This window comes from Hemitrygon akajei, chromosome 11, assembly GCF_048418815.1.
Source record: "Hemitrygon akajei chromosome 11, sHemAka1.3, whole genome shotgun sequence".
NCBI classification, from domain to species: domain Eukaryota; kingdom Metazoa; phylum Chordata; class Chondrichthyes; order Myliobatiformes; family Dasyatidae; genus Hemitrygon; species Hemitrygon akajei.
The window spans coordinates 14,918,848-14,944,035 of record NC_133134.1 but is presented as its reverse complement, the minus strand read 5'-3'; the positions used below and the strand labels follow the sequence as shown (position 1 = coordinate 14,944,035).

At 39.1% G+C, this 25,188-nt stretch overlaps 1 protein-coding gene across 2 annotated transcripts in view; it reads right to left on the bottom strand.

The window, feature by feature from the left end:
- The window catches only part of parn (poly(A)-specific ribonuclease (deadenylation nuclease)), a 165,259-nt gene that overhangs the window by 104,208 nt on the left and 35,863 nt on the right, over window positions 1-25,188 (bottom strand). For both annotated transcript variants that reach the window (XM_073060256.1, XM_073060257.1), the window contains exons 13-18: window positions 22,498-22,575; window positions 21,683-21,726; window positions 21,457-21,499; window positions 18,111-18,186; window positions 16,605-16,715; window positions 14,922-14,991 (exon numbers count right to left, since the gene is read on the bottom strand). In XM_073060256.1, coding sequence (XP_072916357.1) covers window positions 14,922-14,991; window positions 16,605-16,715; window positions 18,111-18,186; window positions 21,457-21,499; window positions 21,683-21,726; window positions 22,498-22,575 — 422 coding nt within the window. The remainder of the gene's footprint in view (window positions 1-14,921; window positions 14,992-16,604; window positions 16,716-18,110; window positions 18,187-21,456; window positions 21,500-21,682; window positions 21,727-22,497; window positions 22,576-25,188) is intronic.

Genomic DNA, 25,188 nt, shown 5'->3' with positions numbered 1-25,188 from the left:
TTGCATGCAAAATTATTAGGATACTTCGTTCTACTGCAAACTATAGCAGATAGATGTTTACAACATAAGGCCCTTTGGCCCATGATGGCCATTATACCAAATTAAGTCAAACCTATCTGTCAGCACATGATACATATCTCTTCATTCCTGCATGTTTGTTTGCCTGTCTAAATGTTTGTTAACCAAACCTACTTTCAATGCTCCCCAGCAAAGAGCAACCGGCAAGTAATACCCTTCTGTAAAAAATATCCTGCACATCTTTAAAGTTTGTTCCCTCACCTTAAATGCACATTCTTTAATATTAATCTAGACATTTCCACCATGGGAAAAGATGAGAGATATACCTTATCTATATATCTTAACATTATAAACCTCCATCAGCTTCTCCTAAATCTCTGACACAATGAGCAGTCTAAATCAGTCCAACTTCTACTTATAACGAATACTCTCTAATCCAGGCAGCATCCTGGTGAACTACTTCTACAAGCTCTCCAAATTCGCCACATCCTTCCTGTAACTGGACAACTAGAACTGCACATAACTCATTTCATTACCTTTGAAGGGCAAGTTCATACTGCTTTAGTAAAATATTTTAAATGCATCAAACTTATTATATAGACCTCTGGATGGACCAGGGTTCTACAGCCAATGAAGAGTAGTCAATATTATTAAGGAGGGAAAAGGTTTCAGTATAGAACCTCCATCCATGGACCAAAATGAATTGAAATCTAGGTTAATGAAAGAAGCAGCCAATTATATGCAGCTTAACCTTGCCAAGAGACTATGTAAGTTTGACAAAAAACAAATAAATACAATAAGAGTAAGAGGAAAACGAGGGATGAGAGAGGCAGGCAACACAGAGTCATCACACAAACTGAATGCAGATATTCCTTAAATCACCTAATCTGCGTTCAGTTACTTCATCATAACTGAATAGAGAAAGAGCAGCATGGAATCCCCTCCTTTTGCATGGGAATGCAAAAGCAGTGGTCACCAGAGATGGAAAAGTAGAGTTGTGAATGAAATACACCCTTCAGAATGCTGAAATATAGAATAGAGGACTATACAGAATAGGGGACTTTTGAAGCTGGAAGAAATTTTTAATGATGATTTATTGAATGCCAAGTTTGAAAGGCAAGGACAAAGAAACTCTGTCAAAGGGTCTGTTTACAGATTCTGTGCTTGCTTGCTGCAATATGGAGTGAGCTCAGTAAGTGCTAGAAACATGAGTTGCAGTCAAGTGCTCTATCAACTATGGTAAGGGGAGTCATGTCCTCCTTCTTGAAACAGCTCAGTGATCAAGATGGGAAATCAAAAGCTTGGTGCAATAGATCTTGTAAAGCTTCTAGAAGAGTTAAGAGATTTAGGGAGAGGATTCCACAATATTGATCAAAACAGCAGAGGATTTGGCTGCCAATGGTAAAAATATGGTCAAAGATCTCAAAAGCCTGCAGGGCTGCAGAGGTTTTATTTGAAATAAATGGAAAACAATAAAACCAAATCCTGTAGACACTAAAAAAGCAAAAAAAAGTCTAAAAAATAATCAGTAAATTCGGCAGTGCTTTCTACAGAAACTATCCACTTGCACCAGTTTCACCTTCTGCATCCAAACACAGGAATCTGCTCTGAGGACATGACTCTTCAAAATGCAAGAATTTAAGTCAACTTCAGATTTACATATTGTATTAATTATCTGATTAACATAATAGCCAGGAGCAAAACACCTTTCATGCCATGAGTGTTAATTGTGAAACATGTTTTTTCTCTAACAAGATAACTTCTTCCAACACAGTCAAAAGTTGCAGGTAACGTTTCAGTTTGATTCCAAGTAGTAGTAAAACACTGCAGTGTTTGAGCTATCAAGCAGACTTGACCAAAAGTGGATTTCCATCACTCCAACCTAAGTGATTATCTGAAAATAGGGAGATCTCCCTAACTAGGTGTTAAAAGCTTAACACCATCAACAGTTAAATTTTCAATTGAGTAGATAAAATTTGTAACATTAGAGGCTATCACTATATCTTGGATTTCTTGAACTCCAGTAGCTGGAATAAAATTAAAGATCAAATACTGAAATAAGCTATTAAGAATCTTTTTAAAAAAAGATCTCACTTAACACTGATTCAAACAAGATTAAGATCACATGCTCTGGGATGATCCAGCTCTTGCTTAGCCTTGGGTGGTTGTTATCAATTAACAGGATCTGATTTGAGAACCACATTTAACTGCAGAGCTTGGTGAAGTCAGCCGTCATTTCTTGGACCCTTTGAAAAGTACCAAAAAGAGAACTGCTCCCCAACCTGCACCTCCGTTCCTCATTAATTCTAGCAACAAGGACTGGGGATTGGACCGGAAAATTCTTCCTGACATATTGCCATTATAAACATCAGATAATTTATTAGAATGATGTTGCTTATGGATAAATATCAGTCAGTGCCACACAAAGAATTCCAGATATTCTATGAATAATGCCTTGGGATCTGTTACATCTGTCAAAGAGCAGGCAGGATCGTGGTTTCAAAATAGTACCTCAAACACTGCAGCTTTCTTTGCAACACTCTATTAGAATTTTAACTTAAATTTTTACTGGTAGGTTTCTGTGGTAAAATCCAAACAATTTCTAACTCAAACAGCCTTGGTAAAATCTGGGTTTAGTCAACCTCGAATCACAGGCACAAACTTTCACAAGTTGACATATTAAAATACCCTACAATGGACAGAGCAGCCTGTCAGAGGAATCAGGCTTTCATCTACCGGCAGGTACCGGAGAAATTTTCTCCGCCTTGGTTTTCCCCCACCCTCGCCGCCTTTTTCTTCTGTGGAGAGCACTCTGACTGGTTGCATCACCACTTGGGATGGAGGAGCCACTGCACAGGATCGGAAAAAGCTGCAGGGGGCTGCAAACTCAGCCCGCTCCATCATGGGCACTAGCCTCCCCAACATTGCGGACATGACTCAGAAAGGCAGCCCTTTCATTGAGGACTCCCATCAGCCAGGACATGCTCTCTTCCCAACGCTACCATTGAGGAGTAGGTGCAGGAAGCTGAAGACACACTCAGCGTGTGACACACTCCGCCATCATATTTCTTAATGGACAATAAACCCATGAACACTACCTCACTAATTTTGAGTCTCATTTTGCACTACTCATTGTAATTTATAGTTTATGTATTGTATTGTACTGCTGCTGCAAAACAACAAAATTGATGACATTTGTCAGTAATATTAAACTTGATTCTGACTCCCCATCCCATCCACAAGGCCTTGCTGTCCAGTTAAGCAGACAGGGAGGCCTTTACTGAAAATCACTACCTCCTCCTCGCCTTGACTGCTGCCTTAGTGGTAACAAAGCAACAAAAGCTGGGGTGACTACTATTACATACACTCTTCTAAAATCAACATAGTAGAAATTACGCCTTCATTGTTGTGTCTTTATATCTCTTAGGTAACAAGCCGACGGTGGGAGAAAGAGGGGCAAACATGGAGCACAAGGGTTTGGGGACCATACCTCGGTGATGCCCCCTTTAGGAATTAAGGATTTATTTCTGAAGAAAACTTAAGATGAACAAGTTTGCCTACCTAATGGTGTAAATGAAGAATGAATATGTACTATTAATTGCAAGAGAAAACAACAGCCACACTTTCCTGATATTCGGGGCATATTTTTCACACCCTGCAGCAAGGTAATATACAATAGATTTGTGTGCATAATGTATATTAGGATTTTTCATAAGAATTTTCAGTGCTCATCTTTAGGAATTTATAGGGAGTGTGGGAGAAGGGGAACGTGATCCGCAGAAGATATTAAAATGCAAGCTACGTTAGGTTGAGCACCTCCGCCATAAGCAGGACTTCCTAGTGGCCAAGCATTTTAATTCCCATTCCGACATGTCAATCCGTGGCCTCCTCTTGTGCCAAGATGAAACTATCCTCAGTGTGGTGGAGCAACACCTTATATTCTGTCTGGGTACCCTCCAACCTGGTGGCAAAACATTGTTTTCTCCTTGTGGTAAATAAATTGCCTCCGCCCAACCACCTCCCCCACCTCTTCCTCTATTCTCCACTCTGACCTTTCACTTCTTCTCATCTGCTTGTTACTTCCCCCTGGATCCCCTCCTTCTCTATTTCCAATGCTCCATTCCGGTCAGATTGCTTCCTCTCCAACCCTTCACCTTTCCCCGTCTACCTGGCTTCACCCATCACCTTCCAGCCAGCCTCCTTCCCATCTTTTCATTCTGACATCTTCCCCTTTCCTTCTCAATCCTGAAGAAGTGTCTCAACCCAAAATGTCGACTGTTTACTCTTCTCCATAGATGCTGTCTTACGCAATGAGTTCCTCCAGCATTTTGTGTGTGTTGTTTTGGATTTCCAGCGTCTGCAGACTTTTCTGTGTTTTCAATATTGAATTTGAAGTTCAATTTTCTGGATTTAAAAAAGCCTTCTTCCAGATGTTTAAGGAATTTATAGATTTACTTTAGTTTCCTAAGGTGTTTTTTCCTTTGCTTTTAAAAAAATCTCTGAATCACAACATGTTGGGAAAACTAGCAAGAACTGGAATGATTAATTTACATCTCCAGAGGTATATAATTAATATTGACGCCATGTCCTGCTGAAATTTGTACATTTTAAACCACCCGATTACAATCCTGTTGCTCGGGAAGAAATAGTTTTGGCCAATACTATGCTGAAGTTCGACTTGACAAACTTTCAGCAGCTTGTTCCAATTACTGGGGAAGTTTTAATACAATAGAAGATAATTTTGGGCTCGGAAATGAGCAGTTCTTTAGCTAGTCGACAAATAACAAGACACAATGGAGGGAAATCCCCAGAAACATGAAATTGATTTCTCCCCCCATAAATGCTTTAGCTCCGATCACAATTGCAAAGAAGTTTTCGTTCTTTAAGAATTCTCCCAATTAAGTGGCTGCCCCAATAAACCAAAGGACCAATTAAGTGAAATACACTGTATTATACAAATGAACATACACAAAATGCTGGAGCAACTCAGCAGACCAGGCAGCATCTCTGGAAAAGAATAAACTGCAATGTTTTGGGCCGAGACCCAGGACTGGTCTGAAACATCGACTATTTACTCTTTTCCATATATGTTTCCTGGCCTGCTGCAATCCTCCAGCATTTTGTATGCACTGCTTTGAATTTCCAACATCTGCAGATTTTCTCTTGTCTGTGGTATTATACAAATGTTCCATTTTTCAAAACAACATTTTTCTCATCTTCATGAACAGGTCATTCTTTATCTAAAAAGACCACAAATTACATTTTCTTCTGTGTGGCGATTCTGAACAAGCAGAATGCATTTCCCAATATGAAAATGTACACCCATTTTTTTTTAAAGTGCTGAAAATTTATTTTTATAGCATTTATAGTGTGCAATTTTCACAAACTATTTTTCTTTAAAAAATAAGTAAGCAAATTAATATAATAGAGAAGCTGAGAAGGTTTGGTCCCCTTTGTCACCATCTTGACTTTAATTGAATGTAAAGCAGTTCTTATTTTGCTTTACGGATGGACATTGACACATGATTTTTTTTTGGGGGGGGGGAAGAATTCCCATTCCTGATATTTTGGATTAAACCTTGCATTTTTGATTCTTCTCCACTTACTGTATTATAATTTTTTTAAAATTCTAAAGTGCACTGGCCACTCATTTCAGATGATTTTCCCTCTCAATAAGCAATGATCAAACTTGTACTAAGAATGGCTGAATTTGGGGAAAATACATCGCCTGGTAATGAGTTCTGTTCACATTTAACATATGCTTCCCTAGTGCAGGCCTCTACACATTTCTAAAATAAACAAAATGAACTGATAGACACTAATGGGTACAAGTGATAGCAGGATCCACACAATTTAGCCTATAATGAAGATATACAATGACAGCAAGAGGCCAGATTGGGATTTGGCAATGCCAAACTGAGCTGGAATTAATATTTTCCTTCTGTTTAATTTTGGAAATGGAAGAGAAACATTTACATAATTTACAACTTTAATTTACTTGATTCAGCAAAAGATTTTAAGATAACTTAGAAAGTGAAACAGATTTGTCAAAAAATTTGAATACATTGTGTGTGACTGGATCAAAGGTGAATTTTGGTGCAACAAATACAAACTATATCTACTTGTATTACAATCCGGCAGCTTTTTCTCATGCTGGTATTAATGGTGCTGTAGAGATAGCAGACTGTTATCATAAGAACGCACTAATCATTAATATATGAATGTCTGCTCTTAAGTGAAAGCCCAGCGAAACTAGTTGACCAGGTTTCAAGTTATTTTAAAAAAAATTCCTTCATGGGATGCTGACATTACAGGCAATTTTGACATTTATTGTTTCCAAACCAAATACACCCTACTGAATCAAATAGGTTTTTAATGACAATCCAATATTAACATATTGTAGACATTTAGTTACTTTACCTTAATATTTCTTGACTTCCCATATTGCAATTTGAACTTGTGTCTCTTGTTTAATGGTCAAAGCCCTGTATGCTAGCCCAATTACTTTATGATTTCTATTATAACATCACTTCCATTTGCAAATTCCCTTTAATTAGATTGTTGAAAAATTACCTCGTTTTGATTTTTCAGAATATTACATTATTCAATATGATTACAAGTGTCGGCAAGTGTTTACGTCTTTCCTGATTTGGTTTTGTTATTTTATTTCTAATTATTAGATCTCACTGCTTACTTGTAAGTTCACAGCTGTAGTTGATTACTTATTATTGTGCTGTTAAGCAATTAGCCTTCATCATCAGTTCAGCCATTTTTATGTCATTGTACAATTCATTTAGTCTCTATTAGTTAGAAGCACTTCATTAGAAGTCGAAGGAATTTTAATCAATATTTGAATACATCTTTCATGAGAAGTACTGTCTTTTTATTCAGCTCCTTGCTTACTGTAATGTGTTGGTGAACAAGAAAACTGTCTTTAGACTATAACTCCACCAGGACTAGAGTTTATCCATCCGCCTAGCTTGAGAAACGGGGGATTCTTTAGAGTGAGGGCAGAATAGCAAGCTTCATACTTGTGCAAGTAGTCTTTTCTCAAGTGCAGTTCAGTAACAGCCAACTGATAGAGGAAAAAAAAATTGAGTGATAAAAACGAAGGAATAGGGAATTTAGGAGTGAATAAAGTGAGGAGAGTAGCAGTGGTAGTTGAGAAGTCGTCACACTTCTAGGTTTTCTTATTATTCTTGCTTAATCTTCAAAGTGAATTATTGCAAGAGTACATTTTTAAAAAATTTTAAATGTGTAAAGGTGCATTTCACACTCTCTGCTGTCTATAGCAGATTGTTACTTGTATCTGATGGTGTATTATTTCTAACTGCACGATAAATCAGCATTCTACTCCTGTCATATTGTTTTCCAAGACGACCATCCTCAGAGCTCCTTGAACATAATAGAGACTTTTTAAAATTTTATCAGCATCAAGATGATTTATTTCAAACTTTTCCTTTCTAATTGTGTCTCTACTAATTCTCATATTTACTGCTGAAGATGTAATATTGGTTCTTGGATACCACTTACTAAGCATTTTCTATGTGGATTGTCTCAAGATAGTGACTGCAGCCTATTTAAATAAACAAATCATGTTCCAACAAGCGTTTTACATTGGGAACTGCTAAAGAGCCACATAGAGCAGAACAGTAATTAGAGTTTAATTTTCCTACCCTCTTGATCTTATTCTGGCATTTCCAGGGGAAGAAAAGCTAGTTATAACTTGGATTTAGAGTTGGTACCTCTGGTCTGAATACTTCAGTCAATAGCCCATACATTTCCTAATTTTGAGACTGTCCAGTTTTGTGCTCCTGATGCCCATCAAATCATCTGCTGTATGGGGTCTAATCATACAAACATTAAACGGGGCCAACTGTTTGATACTGCCTTCTTACAACTTGGCCTGCAAGTTGCTTGTTTACAGCAGAGTTATAGAGTACAGATAGGGAATGTGGTGTTATCATATTAAAGCACACTGTGGGCATGACACTGTGATGAAACATTAAAAGGCCCTTTTGTAGCTTGTCAAACGAAGATAAACTTTAGCCCGACCCTAACCTAGAATTCCTTCTGTATGAATAGTCAACTGACATTATCTGTTTCTTCACTGGAACTACAGACATGTGCTTTAATGATTTCCGTGACTGCAATAGTATTAAAGCAGTTTCACCTTTTCATGCTCTCTGCTGCCATTTAAAACTAACAGCACCCCTTACTGTTATGGACTTTCTTTTTAGAAAGTATGATGCACATATAAAGTGAAGGAGCACTGTGATGTTGTTCATTCCTGTCGGTCACTCTTGGGCTTTGTGGCATCTCTCAGTTTTGAAAATGAACTGCCCCCAAAACCCAGAGTCTCCTAAAAAACTTCTAAATTAAACACGAGTAACACACTCAATATGCTGGAGGAACTCAGCAGGTCAGGTAGCATTTATGGAAAGAAATAGAGTCAACATTTTGGCCCGAGAACCTTCATTTGATCAAGCATCTCGGCCCGAGTATTGCAGTGAAATAAGTGACGAGGCAATTCAAATGGTCCAGTTTGACGGATGGGTGCAGGCCCCAGGGAGAACACTTTATTCAACTGAGAGGGCAGATAAGAAATTTGTTCAGTGTCTCAATCATGTAGACAGTGGCAAACTGCTTGACCAACAGCCCACAAGTGGCTAAAGTGACTGAGAAGCAAGAAGGTTTGTAAAGTATTGTAGATTTAAAGCTCCAAGGAGATCCAGTTAACGTCTTTTCAGTAGGGTTTCCCTGCTTTTTTTGGAACCATTTTCATAGAGTTAGAGTAATACAGCACACAAAACAGGCCCTTTGGCCCAACTGGCCCATGCTGACCACAGCATCCCCCTGCTCGTCTCAGTTGCCCAGAACCTTCCAAACACTTATCCAAATGCCTATTAAATACTACAATGGTACATTCCTCAACCATTTCCAATAGCAGTTCATCCCAAGTGCTATTGTTTGTGTGAAGAAGTTACCTCAGTTCTCTTTTAACTTTCTCACCTCACATCTTGTATCTGTGCCCTTCTAGTTTTGGATTGACCAACCCTGGGGAAAAGAATCTGACTGTCAAACTTATCCAAATCTGTGATCATTCTCCAACGCTCCAAGGAATAAAGATTCAGCTATAAAGATCCCCTCCCTATAAATCAGGCCCTCCACCATTGCTCAACCATGTTAAATTACTCCTGGTCTTATCCTTCTATTTTTGTGCATCGGAATCTAGAATGCACTGCCAGAGAGCACTGTGGGAAAAAATGTCATTGGCAACATTTAGCAAGTGTCCAGAAGTGGACACTTAAACCACCTAGAGACCAAATGCTGAAAAGGGGGATAAATAAGGAAGGGGCCCACTGGTCAGCATGGACCAGTGGGCCAAATTGTGTTTCTTTGTATTGTGGCTGCCTGCAAGAAGATGAATCTCAAGTTTGTGTATGGTATACATACTTTGATCATAAATTTATTTGGAAATGGACCATTTCCATGATAGATGTCAATGACTGATGCTTCAATACGCAAATCTCCAACCTCCAAAACCTTCCTCCTACCGAGCAGTTTGCTGCTTAAAGAGCAAAACCTCAGAAATGACACTGCAAGAAACCATTCTTCCTTCCCAGGTTCTGAAATATTATGAGCTGTGACAATTGAGGTCAAATCCACAGGCAACAGTTATTAATGTCATCCTAACCCTTGTAATGGTGTCACCAACTGACACTAGAGCCACAGGCAACCAACCCAAGAGCAACTCCTGAACAGAGAAAGTTAGACCATGCTGCCAAAGCCCAGAAAATCTCCTGGGAATTGAAACTGGTTTATTATTGTCACGTGTACTGAGGTACAGTGAAAAGCATACTGCTCACATGGTTATTACTAAGTAAGAATTTCAGAATGCAGAATAAAGTGCAGTGCAGGTAGACCATAAGCAGCTCCCTGCAATTTTAATCATTATTCCACTATAACTGATAGACAGCCATATCTTTCTTGTTCTTCTTTATATACGATTACTTTGCACCCACCATATTCCCCTAACTATACCCTCCATGGAAAAGCCAAGTTCTAATTCCACAAAATTAACAATTCCAACCATACATCTCATAATTGATAACTGCATGTTTTAAAATAGAAGACTTCGATTTACAAAGCACCTTGTGTGACCCCTCTCCAGACATCCAACAATGCTTCACAAGGAACACAGTACTTCCATGCAGAAATTACTGTATCACTGTGCAATTTTAACCACATCATGGCTCACGTCAAATTTTTAAAAAAGTTTCTGGCTTTTATTGCTTGTAATCACCCAGCCTCATTCACTCTCAGACAAATGAAGAATCTGTTGTATACCCTCAATATCAATTTTCATCAGACTGAGAACTCAAGAGATACATGCCTGAAAAATGACCAGTGATCATCCACTGTCAACAGCCATTCTGTGTGCTATTTTGATTAAGAGCCACAGACTGAGGTAAGACCTAAGCTATTAAGTATCTGCTCATTTTAGGTCACAGATTTTCCACACCAATAAATACACAAACAGGTCTTGAAACAGGTCCAGAAACCATCAGTCATCAACTTGTCAGCTATTTGCAGACGAGAACTAAAAGTAACAATTGATTATGTAACTAAACAGGGGAGAAAATATGTATGAAAGGCATACAACTGCATAGCGAAAGTGATGAAACATCAGACAACATCAGCCATCATTTCAAATCAACTCAACTAAGAACATCTCCTTCATTCTCATCGTGCCATGTCGTATGACGGGGTCTTAAACCATGATTGTTCTTGGCAATGCTTTCTACAGAAGTGGTTTGCCATTGCCTTCTTCTGGGTAGTGTCTTTACAAGACAGGTGACCACAGCCATTATCAATTCCCTTCAGACATTGTCTGCCTGACATTAATGGTCACATAACCAGGACTTGTGATATGCACCAGCTGCTCATACGACCATCCACCACCTGCTCCCATGGCTTCATGTGACCATGATTGGGGGACTAAGCAGGTGCTACACTCTGCCCAAGGTGAGCTGCAGGCCAGAGGAGGGAAGGAGTGCCTTACACCTACTTTGGTAGAGATGTATCCTTACCCCATCACCCACTCTTTCAGTCTATCAAGACAAACTATTGAATTGCATTGAATTGATTACTTACATCTTTCATATACACGAGTAAAAATATTCATGTTACGTCTCAAATGTGCAATTTATAGTAATTTATAATAAATAGTATGTATAACAAGACAGTCAATATAATATAGAAATACAACTGTATCAGCATGAATTAATCAGTCTGATGGCCTGGTGGAGGAAGCTGTCCCGGTGACTGTCGGTCCTGGCTTTTATAGTGTATTTAATAAATTAAACGCTGGGCAAGTTTCAAGGGATGTAGTTCAACTGATCTCAAACTGACAAATAAATGAATTACAAATAAAACACAAATTTTTGGATAGGCAAAAGAATATAACTATGCTCACCTCCACAGACGCTACCTGTTCCTCTAACATTTTTGTCTGTGTCGCTCAAGATTTCTAACAACTGCAGAATCCCTTGTAGTTAGCTCAGATTTTAAAAATATACTTACTAAAAATATTTGGACTGTCGTTTTGAAAGTTCCTCTTTCAAAGATCTAAGAACACTCAGATGAAGAAGAAGTGACAGATGCCATTTAGCAACAGGACATTGCTTCTCATGAAGCATCCAGGTTTAAGTGGGACTGTTGACTGAAGCATCACAAGCACTGATGATCAATATCACAGAGCAAGTGGATAATGATCATTCACCATTCACACCAAAACAAATGCAATGGGACCATGTTAATTCTCTCTCTCAGGCCCTGGTTCCTGAGCAATGTTCCCTCTAAGATGTGTGCACGCACACATCTTTTGCTACTAGAATACAAAGGAATTTAAATGGTGCAAAAAAAAAGATTGTCACCCTCTCTCTTGTTGGCATGTTAAGTATATTTCACGATCATACACAATCACATTTCCTTTTCCGGGTTCTGATGCAGACAGTGTTGACAATGTGGAGTTTGTGATGATTTGCCTGCAGATTTTAGAACTGGCTTATTTATACTGATTTTATTGAAGAAATTATTGATTTACTATATTGAATTCCAAAGAAGCAAAGGGCGTGAAATGCAAAAGAACTTAGTTCATTTAAAGGGAATAGTTCATTATCCTTAGAATAGCTTCAGGTTTAGTTACACTTAAAAATTCAAGTGTGCACACGTTGTTGTCACTGGGCAAAACAAATTGCACACACTGGTCATTACAAATTGTTCCTAAGCTATGTTCCCTCTAAGCTGTGCGTGTGTGCGCGCGAACATGTTTTTCAACCAGCGCACAAAGGAAATTAATGTGCACACAAAAGGTTAGTTACCTACAATAATGTAGTAATTAATAATTAAACTTATTGACAATAATCTTTTAGCTAAATGTTTCTGTTAACTAGTTAGTCAGTTTTTCAAATACCGCAATGCACGTCACTAATTTACGTCACCTCACCTTTCCTGTTCCGGTTTGTACAGCTACATCACGGTGGCAGCCAACTTTGGCGGACAGTGCTCATATCGTAAAGTTTACAAAGATCTGTTTCAAATCCTGTTGATAGCTTACTAAGTTTTTATTGAAAAAAATATTGATTCACTATGCCAAATTCAAAAAGTGAAGGGTATGAAGCGCAAAATAACTGCAACTTTTTAAAAAGTTGAATGGCTTAACAAAATAGTAGAAACATCACAGTAGATACAAGTTCGCTGTTGACTTTTATAGTTTTTCTGTTCATTTAGAAAGGTTTCCTGAAGATGAGGTACAAGAATGGTAAGCTTTTGATTTCTCCACAATTGCAGATTGTGACTTCACATTTGGCGATGAACAAGTTAATGCCTTATGTCTAAAATATCATGATTTTCTAGCTAAAAATACTGTAATAGTTAGACAGTTTAATGATTTCAGATTTTCCGTGCAAGAAAAAATTAAATCCAAACTGATTTCAAACTTTGCTCAAATGGTGGCATTTGTACTTCATAATGAACAGTTTTGCAACCTTGCACAGTTGATGGACATTGGGGGAACCTTTCTTGCATCTAGTGCAGACTGTGAGCGAAGTTCTAGCCTAATGAATCAACTCAGAAACAGGCTGAGAAACCTTGGAAATGTTAATGAGAATCAAAAGCTATCAATTGGATGGAAGTTCTAATAGTCTAGATAGAGTTTACAAAGAATGAGTAAATGCCAAAGACAGGAGAGAAAAAAATAACTGAGTGACTTAAATATGTATGTTATTTTGTTGTTATTCTGTGCAGTTTTAGGTCAAATATTTTGTAAACCTACATAAACCGTGCCATGTGTGCATTCAGTGCGCACATACTTTCGTCACAGGAAAAAAATTTGCACAACTAAGATTTTTGCGCACACTGACTACTAAAAATTAGAGGGAACATTGTTCCTAAGTTCATTCATGCTCTTGAATCCACCACCAATTTTTCTTATTCCAAGCCATCTAAAGTCATTCCAACAATTTGCTTACCTTCAAGATGTGTTTTCCCACCATTGATACATCAACGACACAGGAGTCGTTTTGTAAAAGATCCAGCTGCATCTTGAATGAAGTACAGGTAGTCCCCGAGTTACGAACGTCCAACTTACGGACAACTCATACTTACGAACCAAGGAAGGAGAATGCCATCCGCCATTTTAAGTCATTGCCGTTGACACTGTGTTGAGTGTTTAAATTTGTATTTGGCTTAAATTTTTCTTAGTAAGATTCACCTTGACCCCGCCCCCCCTCCCCCGTTCTGGTCGGCTGGTGGCGCAGTCAGATCAGCACCGGGCTAGAGAACGGAGGTTCCCCAGTTCGACTTAGTGACAGACCGCTCCCGTGTTGGATTGATGTCGAGCTCGCAACTCGACATTGTAAAAAAAAAACACTGCCAACTCCAGTTTAAAGTCCAATGCGGAATATTGTGGAGGATCAAATACCCAAACCCAGCACAGCCCCCACCTGTCCCATTTAACCTGTCTCAGTGCAGTGCAGTTTAGGACCCGGAAAATTCAGTGCGGTGGTCCTTAGGACCTAGCGGATCTCGGGACCCGCCACCCGCAGTGTTTCTGTTCCATTGACGGGAAGCGATCGTGATTGAAAATAAAGTGGAAATAATAAAACGTTTAGAAAGCGGTGAAACGCCATCAGTCAATGGAAAAGCGTTAGGCTACAGTCGGTCAAGATTGGAACAATTTTAAAGGATAACGGATAAAGTGAGAATAATGGAGCATGTGAAAGGCCTTGCCCCGATGAAAGCTACAATTATTACTAAGCAACCAAGTGGTTTAATTATTGGAATACATATGTTTCTTAAGTGTTTTATATGTATAGAAAGGTAAAATATATACTATATACTAAGACAAACATTTGACTAACTGATGCTAAATAATACCGGATGTACTTGTTCCGACTTAAAGATGGACTCAGGAACGGAACTCGTACGTAACCCGGGGACTGCCTGTACCAACAATGTTCCAAACAAATTTGTTGCATGGTCCACAGGTGATTCAGATTTATTTAATCATAGGTACATCGAATCATACGGTAAAACGTGTTGCTTGCTCAGACAACCCAAGGGTGTGCTGCGTGGAGGTGGGGCAACCTGCAAGTGTCAGCACACATTCTGGTGCCAACATAGCATGGCCACCATGCTCATCAGGAGAACACAGAATACAAGAAAACAGAACAGAACAAGTGACAAAGCAACAACAGCAAAACATTTGCAATTCTCCCTCCCACACACATACACAATCCTCTAAGCTCAGGACAGGCTCCAGCAAACTTGTGGAGCTAGCTGTTAACTGAATACACTAAGTGCTGAAACAAGTATAGATTGATAACAAGGATACTCACTTGTTAATAAAAGGTTCAACCAGTTTAGATTTTGCCGGAACAAAAACTTTAGGAGGGCTGAGAAATGAACCTAGTGAAATGGAATAAAAATGTCTTTAAAAAGTACAACCACTGAATTGCACCACAATACTGATCCACATTAAACATATTAAATCTGCAAGTTAAGGGAACTAAAATCACCAATGTAAATAAATGGATTACTGAGTCACAGGCAACTTCATGACTAACAAACATTCATTTCCTCTCGGTTGAGGCTGCTCCAATGAAACAATTTAAAGTAAAATTGAAAAATTGACAATGACAAATCTGTTAATGGGCAAGTTCTGGTAATATGGTACAATTCTTCCCCATATACTCACTTCCTTTTTAAGTTTGATGAGGCTGCAGAGGTCAGAGATTGCAGGAAATTAGCTCAACTGATAACTCAACTGTTTAGGGTTCTAATACTCTCAGAAGTATTTGCATGTGTATTCTAACCAAGAATTACATCAGAGCCCAGTGCTTACTGTGCATTTGCTCTTCACACGCTTGTTTTTTTAAAATTTACAACTTGTACGTGTTTATATTAATTTAAAACAGAGCATACAAATAAAGATGACCATAAGAGTAGAATTAGGCCATTCAGCCCATCAAGTCTGCCCTACTGATTCATTATCTTTCTCATTTTCCTGTCTTCTTCCCATCACCTTTGACACGCTTACTAATAAGAATCTATCAACATCCGCTTTAAATATACTCAAAAAATGGCTTCCACAACTGTCTGTGGCAATGAATTCCACAGATCAAAGAATAACATTAATTTACTGTAACAGTGCCTTCTGGATGTAGTCAATTGCAACTTTACTACAGTGGTATTTCAAGTGGAATCTGAATGTATTATCACAATTAGTCAAGGAGATTAACTGCTAAACAGCATTATTGTAAAATGGAAGTTTAAATTAGTGAGTTAACCATAGATATCACCACATCAACACTCAGCACAATAAGATTCAACTCCACTACTTATGATGGAGAGGTTCAAAGTACAAAGTAAACGTATTATCGAAGTACAGTACTGTGCAGAAGTTTCTCACACACGCACACACCCACCCACCCCTCTAAGGTGCCCAAGACTTTGCACAGTACTGCAGAAATTTTATGTATTGCACTGTACTACTGTTGCAAAATGGAAACAAATTTCATGACACTGAGTGATGGTAAACCTGATTCTGATATGGGTCTGTACTGTGGACTGAGAGTGTGAAGGGAGCAAGGAGAGGAGAATCATGGTTGGGAAAAGGGGAAGGGAGAGAGGAAGGAGTGGAAAGCACCAGAGAGACATCCTGTAATGATCATTAAGCCAATTGTTTGGAATCAAATAACCTTGTCTGGTGCCTTCGGACTGGGTGTGCCTGCACCCGCGTCACCCCTGCCCCAGCATTCCTTCTCTGCCACCTGTCCCACAACTCTCCCGCGGTGCTCCACTCTCACCATTCCCAACACACTTTGCTCCTGCCAGATTTGCAAACTCTCTCCACTTTGCTGTACCATAAAATCATAGAAGAGTTTATTTTCAAATCACTTTCACTTAACAAATCAAAAACTTGAAAACAAAAAATAATCAGCAAGAAAAAAAATGCTCTGGAACTGAAATTTTCAATAAGCTATTTTCAATAATCATGCTTAGCCTGCCCATATCCATACCTAAATGATTGGCCATGGAGATGAAACACAAGCCAGTTATATATGCATCGTAACCTGCTTCGTGCAGTTGTTCTGAGGCCGTGTTATAGCTTGGAAATCCCTCCACACTTTCTGCAAGGAAAAAAAGAATCAACCTTAGATCTCGTGGTCAATATGATCTGGAAAACAGTTTCTGAAAATAAGACTTTGCAAATGAAATGCTAATTTGTTCTATATGCAGATTTTGAATTAGAAACTTTTACTCAACATTGTCTATGCAGACAGAACCAACTTTTTTTTTTTAAATTCAGTGAAAGAATGTGCACATTACTGGTTGGACCAGTATTTGCTGCCCATCCTTAATTTTCCAAAAATGGAGTGAATTGCCAACTTCAGGAGACAAGTTAATTAGATTGTCGTGGGTCAGGAAATGAACAAAGTGAAAATGGGCAAGCATTGCATAATTCCGTCTCCCAAATGTAAGAGTCAAGCTTTGCTTTTTGAACAGCAGTGACATGATTGCACAATTCTGTCTGCACTTCTTGTTGCCTCAGTAAAGTAGACAGCATTATCAAAAACTCCACCCACCCCAGGTGTTCTCTCTTCTCCCCTTTCCCATTGGGCAGAAGATACAGAAGCCTCAAAAAGCACATACCACCAGGTTCAAGAACAGCTTCTATCTCAATGTTAATCAGACTTTTGAATGGACCTCTTGTTTGATAAAATAGACTTTTGACCTTACAATCTACCTCATCATAATTTACTTACTGCCCTTTATGCCACAGGGATTTTGAGCAGCAATGAAGGTCTTCCATCTCTGTCTGTCCTTGGTCAATCAGATATAGCAGGATTCTTTACTGCTGTTTCCATAACAGTTTTGTTTTACCAGTCAAGTTAGGGTTGTTATCCCTGAGCTGAACCCATGACTGGTAGACCAGCCTTAGTCTAGCCTCTGTCCTTTGACCTGTTTGGCATGGGTGACCTAACAAGAGCCAAAGCATAAAGCTCTGACTCCAGTCAACATACATCTCTGGGTCATTGAGGCCTGCGAACCTCTAAACTACAGCAAGATTTTGGTCCTCTTGGAGGACCTCAAGAAGAAAACTACATTTTTTATCCCCCAAAACAAAGACTATATTCTGTAAGACCACAAAACACAGGAGCAAAATTTGGCCATTCCGCCTGTCGGTCTGTCCTGCTATTCCACATTGCCTGATTTTTCACTTTCTCAATTCCATTCTCCTGCCTTCTCCCAGTGACCTTTAACACCCTTAGGAAGGATTGAGAGGGATGATAAATTAACAATGATGGAATGACAGGGCAGACTTGATGGACTGAAGGAAGGTTTTGGCCCGAAATATTAACTGTTTATTCCTCTCTGTAGATGTTGCCAGGTCTGTTGAGATTCTCCAGCATTTTGTGTGTTGCACTATATTCCAGTTCGTTAACATATTAAGATCTCTTGTTTAAAGAACTGGTCTAGAATCAGAAGGGTAACTTTGTGAATACCAAAGAGAGTACACTTACCAACTTTTGGAGGCCGAAAGGGTGCGTCTTTTAACCGTTTTTCCAATTCTGCAAGAGGCGTATTCATAATCAGTTCCTACAAGAAGTAAAAATGCACCTTAATAAAGAACAAAAACCTAGAAATATAAAATAAGATACTGAGAACACTCAGCCAGTTAATGGATGTGAAGGGAAGCAGAGTCAACATCTAAAGTTGATGAAAAGTCATCAAGCCGAAACATCGATTTCTCTTGCTACAGATTCTGCTCGAGCAGGAGAGTAATTTTATACTTTTACTCAAAAGCGTACCTTAATCTTGAAAATAAATAAGTTCTCTCAAATTATAACCACTTCCTTTTGGTTCTTTGCCTGGTCTTCATCGCTACAGGAAAAATTCTTAATTTCTATTGTACTAGAGCAGGCGTTGCTAACCTTTTTTTAATGCCATGGACCCTTACTGTTAACCACAAGGTCCATGGACCCCAGGTTAGGAGCCCCAGTACTGGAGCAAAGACAATTAAGTTCTATTCTGTTCTACCTGTTCCCTGCAGGAGGGGGCACATGGAGAACATGCATTAGATTAACCCACAGTACTTAAACACCACATGTGGCCTCGACCTCAGTAATGTTGATAGACCAAGTAATGGCAGTAGGGAAGAGAAACACCTAAAGGTTGGAGACACTTCCACTGCACCTATTTGGTCGACATATTTGGCTGATGAATGAGAGGAATTATTCAACCCTAGGTTCCTGGAATGACAAGGATTCACTTGCATCACATAAAAGCTGTGCCTGCGCACACACAATTAGGATCAGCTGTTCAAAAGACAAAGCGAATCTCAAGTGCAAGGACACAGACCAGTTCAGAGTATTGAAGAGCAAGCAGCATTCATGGAAGCGAGGCAGGTTTAACTATTGTTCACCTTTCATCTCAACTGGGAAAATTAATTCCCAAGTAAATAAATTTAGTTCAAAGTAAGTGTATTATCAAAGTACATGTATGTCACCATATATTACTGAGATTCCTTTCCTTGCAGGCATTCACAGTAGAAACACAACAGAATCAATGAAAACTACACACACAGACGGAGGACCAATATACAAAAGACAACAAATCATACAAATACAAAAAGAAAAAACAAAATAATAATAATATTGAGAATATGAGTTGTAGAGCCCTCAGTAAAGCAGCCAGCAAAACCAAAGACCTCACCCATCCCAGACATTCACTCTTCTCCCATCGGGCAAAAGTTACAAAAGCATGTATCACGAGGCTCAAGAACAAATTCTATCCCACTGCTGTAAAACTGTTCCCGAATACAATAAGAGAGACCTCACATTCTACCTCGTTAAGACCTTGCAATTTATTGTTCACCTACACCGCATTTTCTGTTTACCTGCACTGGACAAGCAGGGCAGGCTTGATGGCCAAATGCCCCAATTCTGCCCCTTTGTAGCTGATACACTTCATCTGCATTCTGCTATTGTTTTGCCTTGTACAACCTCAATGCAATTGTCTGTAATTGTCGAACAATATGCAAGATTAGCTTTTGACTGATTCCCTAAAGGTTAATGTGCAAGTTGAATCAGTAGTCAGGAAGGCAAATGCAATGTTCATTTCGAGAGGGCTAGATACAAAAGCAAGGATGTAATGTTGAGGCTTCATAAAGCATTAGTCTGACCACACTTGGAGCACCGTGAGCAGTTTTGGGCCTCTTACCTGAGAAAAGATGTGCTGACATTGGAGAGGGTCCAGAGGAGGTTCACAGGAATGAAAGGGTTAACATCTGAGGAACATTTGAGGGTTCTGGGCCTGTACTCGCCAGAGTTTAAAGGAATGAGGGTTGATCTCATTGAAACCTATCAAATATTAAACGAGCTAGATAGAGCGGACGTGAAGAGGATGTTTCCCACTGTGGGGGAGTCTACTACCAGAGGGCACAGTTTCAGGAAAAAGGGACATACACTGAGAACAGAGATGAGGAAAAAATTCTTTTGAGAGGGTGAACCTGTGGAATTCATTGCCACAGAGAGCTGTGCAGGCCAAGTCATTGGGTATTTTTATGGCAGGGATTGATAGGTTCTTGATTCATCAGGATGTCTGAGGTTATGGGGAGAAGGCAGGAAAACGGGGTTGAGAGGGATAATAAATCAGCCATGATGGAATAGCTGAGCAGACTCGAAAGGCCGAACAACCCAACTTTGCTCATATGTCTTATGGTTTTATGTATCGTGGTACATGTGATAATAATAAACTAATTCTATTTCCAAATATATTGGATAAAACGATATGTTCTGGTGATAGTCTTTGGAACCTCCAAGTGTTTCTGCTTTAAGTTACATTTGTAACAAACCTACATTTAGAAGTTTAAAACAGTGGTCACATTCTTGAGGTGATACACGATTCCTCCACCCCCAAATAGGAGATCTGTACTGCTCACTACATACAAGGCAAGATAGTGCAAAATGTTGTTGCCTTTCCCAATGTCAAAACTCCATCTAGTGACTAAACTGAGAAATAAGTGTAAAAAAATGAAATTAAGTTCAGAACAGATGCAAGTGGGTGTTCAGCAAAACCATTACACCACACAACAGTGAAGCACTGGCATGATAAACTATTTTCCTAAACACATTTTGTTGTATAGTAAAACCACAAAATGCTAATTTCTGAAGCAAATTTATAAATGAAGAGGTAATTTGAAGTTCAAAGTAAATTTATTATTTAAGTAGGTACACCATCTACAACTTTGAGATTCATCTTCTTTCAGACACCCACCAAAGAAACCACAAAAAAATACACAAAGACAGATAAACATCCAATGTGCAAAAGATAATAAATTACTCAAATATGTTTAAAAAATTAAATGAATAATACATAGAACTTGAACAGCAGAGTGGGTCTACAGGCTGTGGAGTCACGTCAGTGCTGAGACATTGATCTTCACATTCACATGGCGTTGAGATTACAAGATACTTGCATGCCAAATATCAAACTTCTTTGAAATTAAATTAAAAAGCAAACATTATGACTATTTCAAAGATTAAATGCAAAATGTGATTTTTTAAGTTTAGCGCATCTCTGCTGACAGTCCGAACTAAAGATAACAACGAGGACGTGATGTGACAGAATGCTTATTGCATCAATTTACTTGCTCACTTCAACGTAACCCTGGAAACACGGCCCAACTGCATATCTGGCTTGGCCCAGTTCCAGGCTGGCAGACACACAAGAGTAATTCAATAGCACTAACCACATGGGCTTACGTTAGTGGTAGGATGACTAATACCAATAAAAATGGTCTCAGAGTACTTCACCTTTGTCGTTTAAAGAATGGCAAGTATATTTAATAAAATATAACCAATTTACCTTAAAAGGATGTGTGCTTGCCATGAGTTTTGTATCCAGAAGCCTTGGTGCAAAAAGACACATTACAATGTCAAAAATCAAAGCAAGAAACATCTTACAATTAACAATTACAATGATAATTTCATTCGCAAAAAATATAACTTTTCAGCTCTGGACAATCCACATTTCCTCAAATCACCCAACTGCCTCAATATCACAATTCCCTCCACAGAAGGATGAAACGCACCTGGGAAATACACTTGTTGTTACTTCTTTAAATTCATTTAGCTCCTAAATTGGGAAAAACAGAACCATGAAAGTCAGAACAATTGCAGCTTTAGCTGTTTCTCTCATTTATATTCTGAAAAGTTCATCAACGTGTATGGCATATTGTGTGCTAGACAATACAGCTTCTTTGCAGATAAACTTGTGCTCTGTCTCTGAGATGTTTTCCATAGTGAGGGGGTCTAGGACCAGTGGGCACATCCACAGAACAGGAGATCACTTTAGAACAGAGACCAGGAGGAATTCCTTTAGCCAGAGAGTTGGGAATCTGTGGAGTTCATTCCCATAAACAGCAGTGAAGGCCAAGTTATCAGATATAGTTAAAGCAGAGGTTCATAGGCTCTTGATTAGTAAGAGTGTCAAAAGTTACAGGAAGAAAGGAAAAGAATGAGGTTGAAAGGGATAATAAATCAGCTATGATGGAATGGCGGAGCAGACTCAATGGGCTGAACGGCCTAATTCTGCAGCTATGTCTTATGGTCTTGCCATAAAGAGCTGCTGTAATCCTGAGGTGGTCTCTTGGTGGGGAAGGGATTGAGAGATTACCAAGGCCACAGAATTACTCTGCAAGTTTTTCTTCTTAGCAACAGTCTTGAGCAACACAGATCATCTTCCTGAAGAGACGGCAGGCAGCTGTTCACATTTATCAAAGAGAAAGAATTCATAGCACTGAACTAATTATGAATATTCTTATGACAACCACTCAAAATATTACACAAATAATAACTAAGAGCCATTACAAAATGAAAGGCCACTTTAAAAAGGATCAATACTTACATCGGGCAATGGGCAGAAGAATTGGTGAATTGTATGCATGACATCCAGTAGCATGTTATGTCCTACGACCAATTTTCCCTAGAAAAAAAATACAACTACTTTGAAACAGTTTCTTACCTTCATCTTCTCCAAAAACAATAGTCATAACTGCAATCCATACAATATCTCCCATCTACTAGGCTCTTCCCACAGCCCATTAAGCCACTTCTGAACATAACACTTAGTCAGTTAAAGAAGAGTTTGCAGCAGCTACTAAAATTATTGTGCAAAGGGCCTCAGAGTTCCTCACTTCTTTATTAGAAATGCTGTTTGCACAGTATAGCTGCACCAATGCTCTGAATCAAGAAGTTTCTCCTACTTTTGCCAATACACCTGCACTCTTAAAAAGACCTTTCCATCCTTACAACTGACCTTCTGCCGTCTGGAGGTATCACAGCACAAGAACCAGAACTGTCAGGGTCGATAACAGCTACTCCCCCCAGGCTGTTTGACTTAACACTCTGCTGTCACCCAGCACACATGTACACCTGTCTGAATCCATCACCCCTTCCCCAACTCAGACACACTCTCATCCTGCACTGGTCACTTCTCATCTTTTATTGTTGCTGTTTCACACATTTATACCACTGCTTGTTTTATTACAATAGAGCCAGTGACATTATACAGTCCTACATAAACACGCACCTCCTCACTTTATTTCAACCCGTCAATCTTCAGGCCTTGTCACTCAGAGACTGGTGCTAATTTTACTTTGTGACTGTAAATGTGTTTTGCACAGTTGGCCGCAGAGAAACAATGTTTCATTTAGCTGTATACAAGTATGGATGACTGACTATAAACTTGAACTTGGACCTGAAAAGCTCATTGACATTAGCCTTTATGAGGTAGGGGTGAAGTCCTGCAAATGGAATTGCTGAGAACAACTGCCAACTAACTCAAAAATTACTGATCAACAGCAATGAGTAAAAACTACTTGGATTCTCAGGGATAAAACAAATAAAATTATGGAGGAACAGCACCTTATATTCCGTCTGGGTAACCTCCAACCTAATGGCATGAATATTGATTTCATTCCGGTAAACGATTTCCACCCCAGCCCCCATTCCCGACTCTGACCTTTAACTTCTTCTCACCTGCCAGTTACTTCCCCTCCTCCATCACTTTCTCCTATGGTCCTCATTCCTCTATTAGATTCCTTCTTCTCCACCCACTGACCTTTCTCACCCACCTGGCTTTATCTATCACCTTCCTCTCCCCCTCCCCCCACCTTTTTTATTCTGGCATCTTCCCCCTTCCTTTTCAATCCTGTAGAAGGGTATCTGCCCAAAATGCCGACTGTTTCTTCTCTACCAGAGATGCTGCCTGATCTGCTGAGTTCCTCCAGCAATTTGTGTGTTGCTTGGGATTTGGCATTTTTGTTTCAGGATTTAACACCAGTAAATGATTTACCCTTCCACAGCCTCCACCCTCTGAAATGCCCCAGAATAAAAATCGTTCATCTCATGGTTCTTCAAAGTTTTTCTATTTTAGTTTTAAACCCACTACCATGAACAAATTAGTTGGCACTAGACGTGTTCATTCCTTCCTTCGCACTCTTAGAACAGCAAACAGAAGGCTAACAACTGAAAACAACTGATTAGCCCCCAATCCTTGCCTGTAGGAAAACCCAGTGGAGGTAACTGAACAAGAGATATTTCTAGAATGTATAACATCGAGTTTTATTCAGTTATCCTCGATAGTTCTCCGTGCTGGCCTCCATGTTACAAAAGCAATTAAAAATCTGAGTGAGATTCAAGAATGTTTAATTATAACGTCCCAATTCCTCTATTAGGATTGATCACTACAGGCTCTACTAAACAGAAAGCAAAGAGTTGAACTTTTAAGATAAAGAAAGGAATTCAAACACAAAACAATCTTTTAAAGTCCAAGGTCCCACGTGCAAAATAGGGTAAACAGTAAAAATGCCCAAACTTCAAAACAAAGGAAAACCAGAGAGCTTTCTAATTCTAGACACCCTCTCCCCTCTGCCCCCCCCCCCCCAAGAATTAATGGCAAGAAACATTAGAGATAGTCGAAAGAGCCAAGAGAAAACTCATGACAGATATCAAGCATTCAACCTGCAGGAAAGAAGTTGAGATAAATTGAAAAAACAAAACAAGTTATAGATAAGTAATTACAGGCCAGTTTGACAAGAGCAGCAGACAAACTATTGGGGAAAAAATTGAGGAACAGTACAAATTAGGACTGAGGAAGGCAGACTTTTCAATAGTGAAGGAAGGGACTGACCAAGTAACTCAAATTATTATTTTTGAGGAGGATACTGCATTCACTGTAGTGAGTGTGAATTTGACGAAGTCCTTCATGGCACATTGACGAAGGGCCCCTAAGGAAAGTGACAATTTCATTAAACATTGGGTCAAATGTCAAAAGCAATCTGGGGTTCCTCAAAGGCTCAAGGCAGATGAGCATTTGAGTGACCAAAGGTAAAATACAGTAAACTTCAATCTGGAATAGTGAAATAGCCCTCAGGAGTAGCTTTGGTGGGCCAGAGCTGGCATTGTACAGAGGGAAGTTTAAATGCCAGCAAAAGGGTGCAGAGGTGGTATCAAAGGCATGAGTTACATGGTGAGATTTCTTCCCCAGACCACAGCACATAAAAAGGTAAAAAAAACAAAGGTAATCAAAATTATG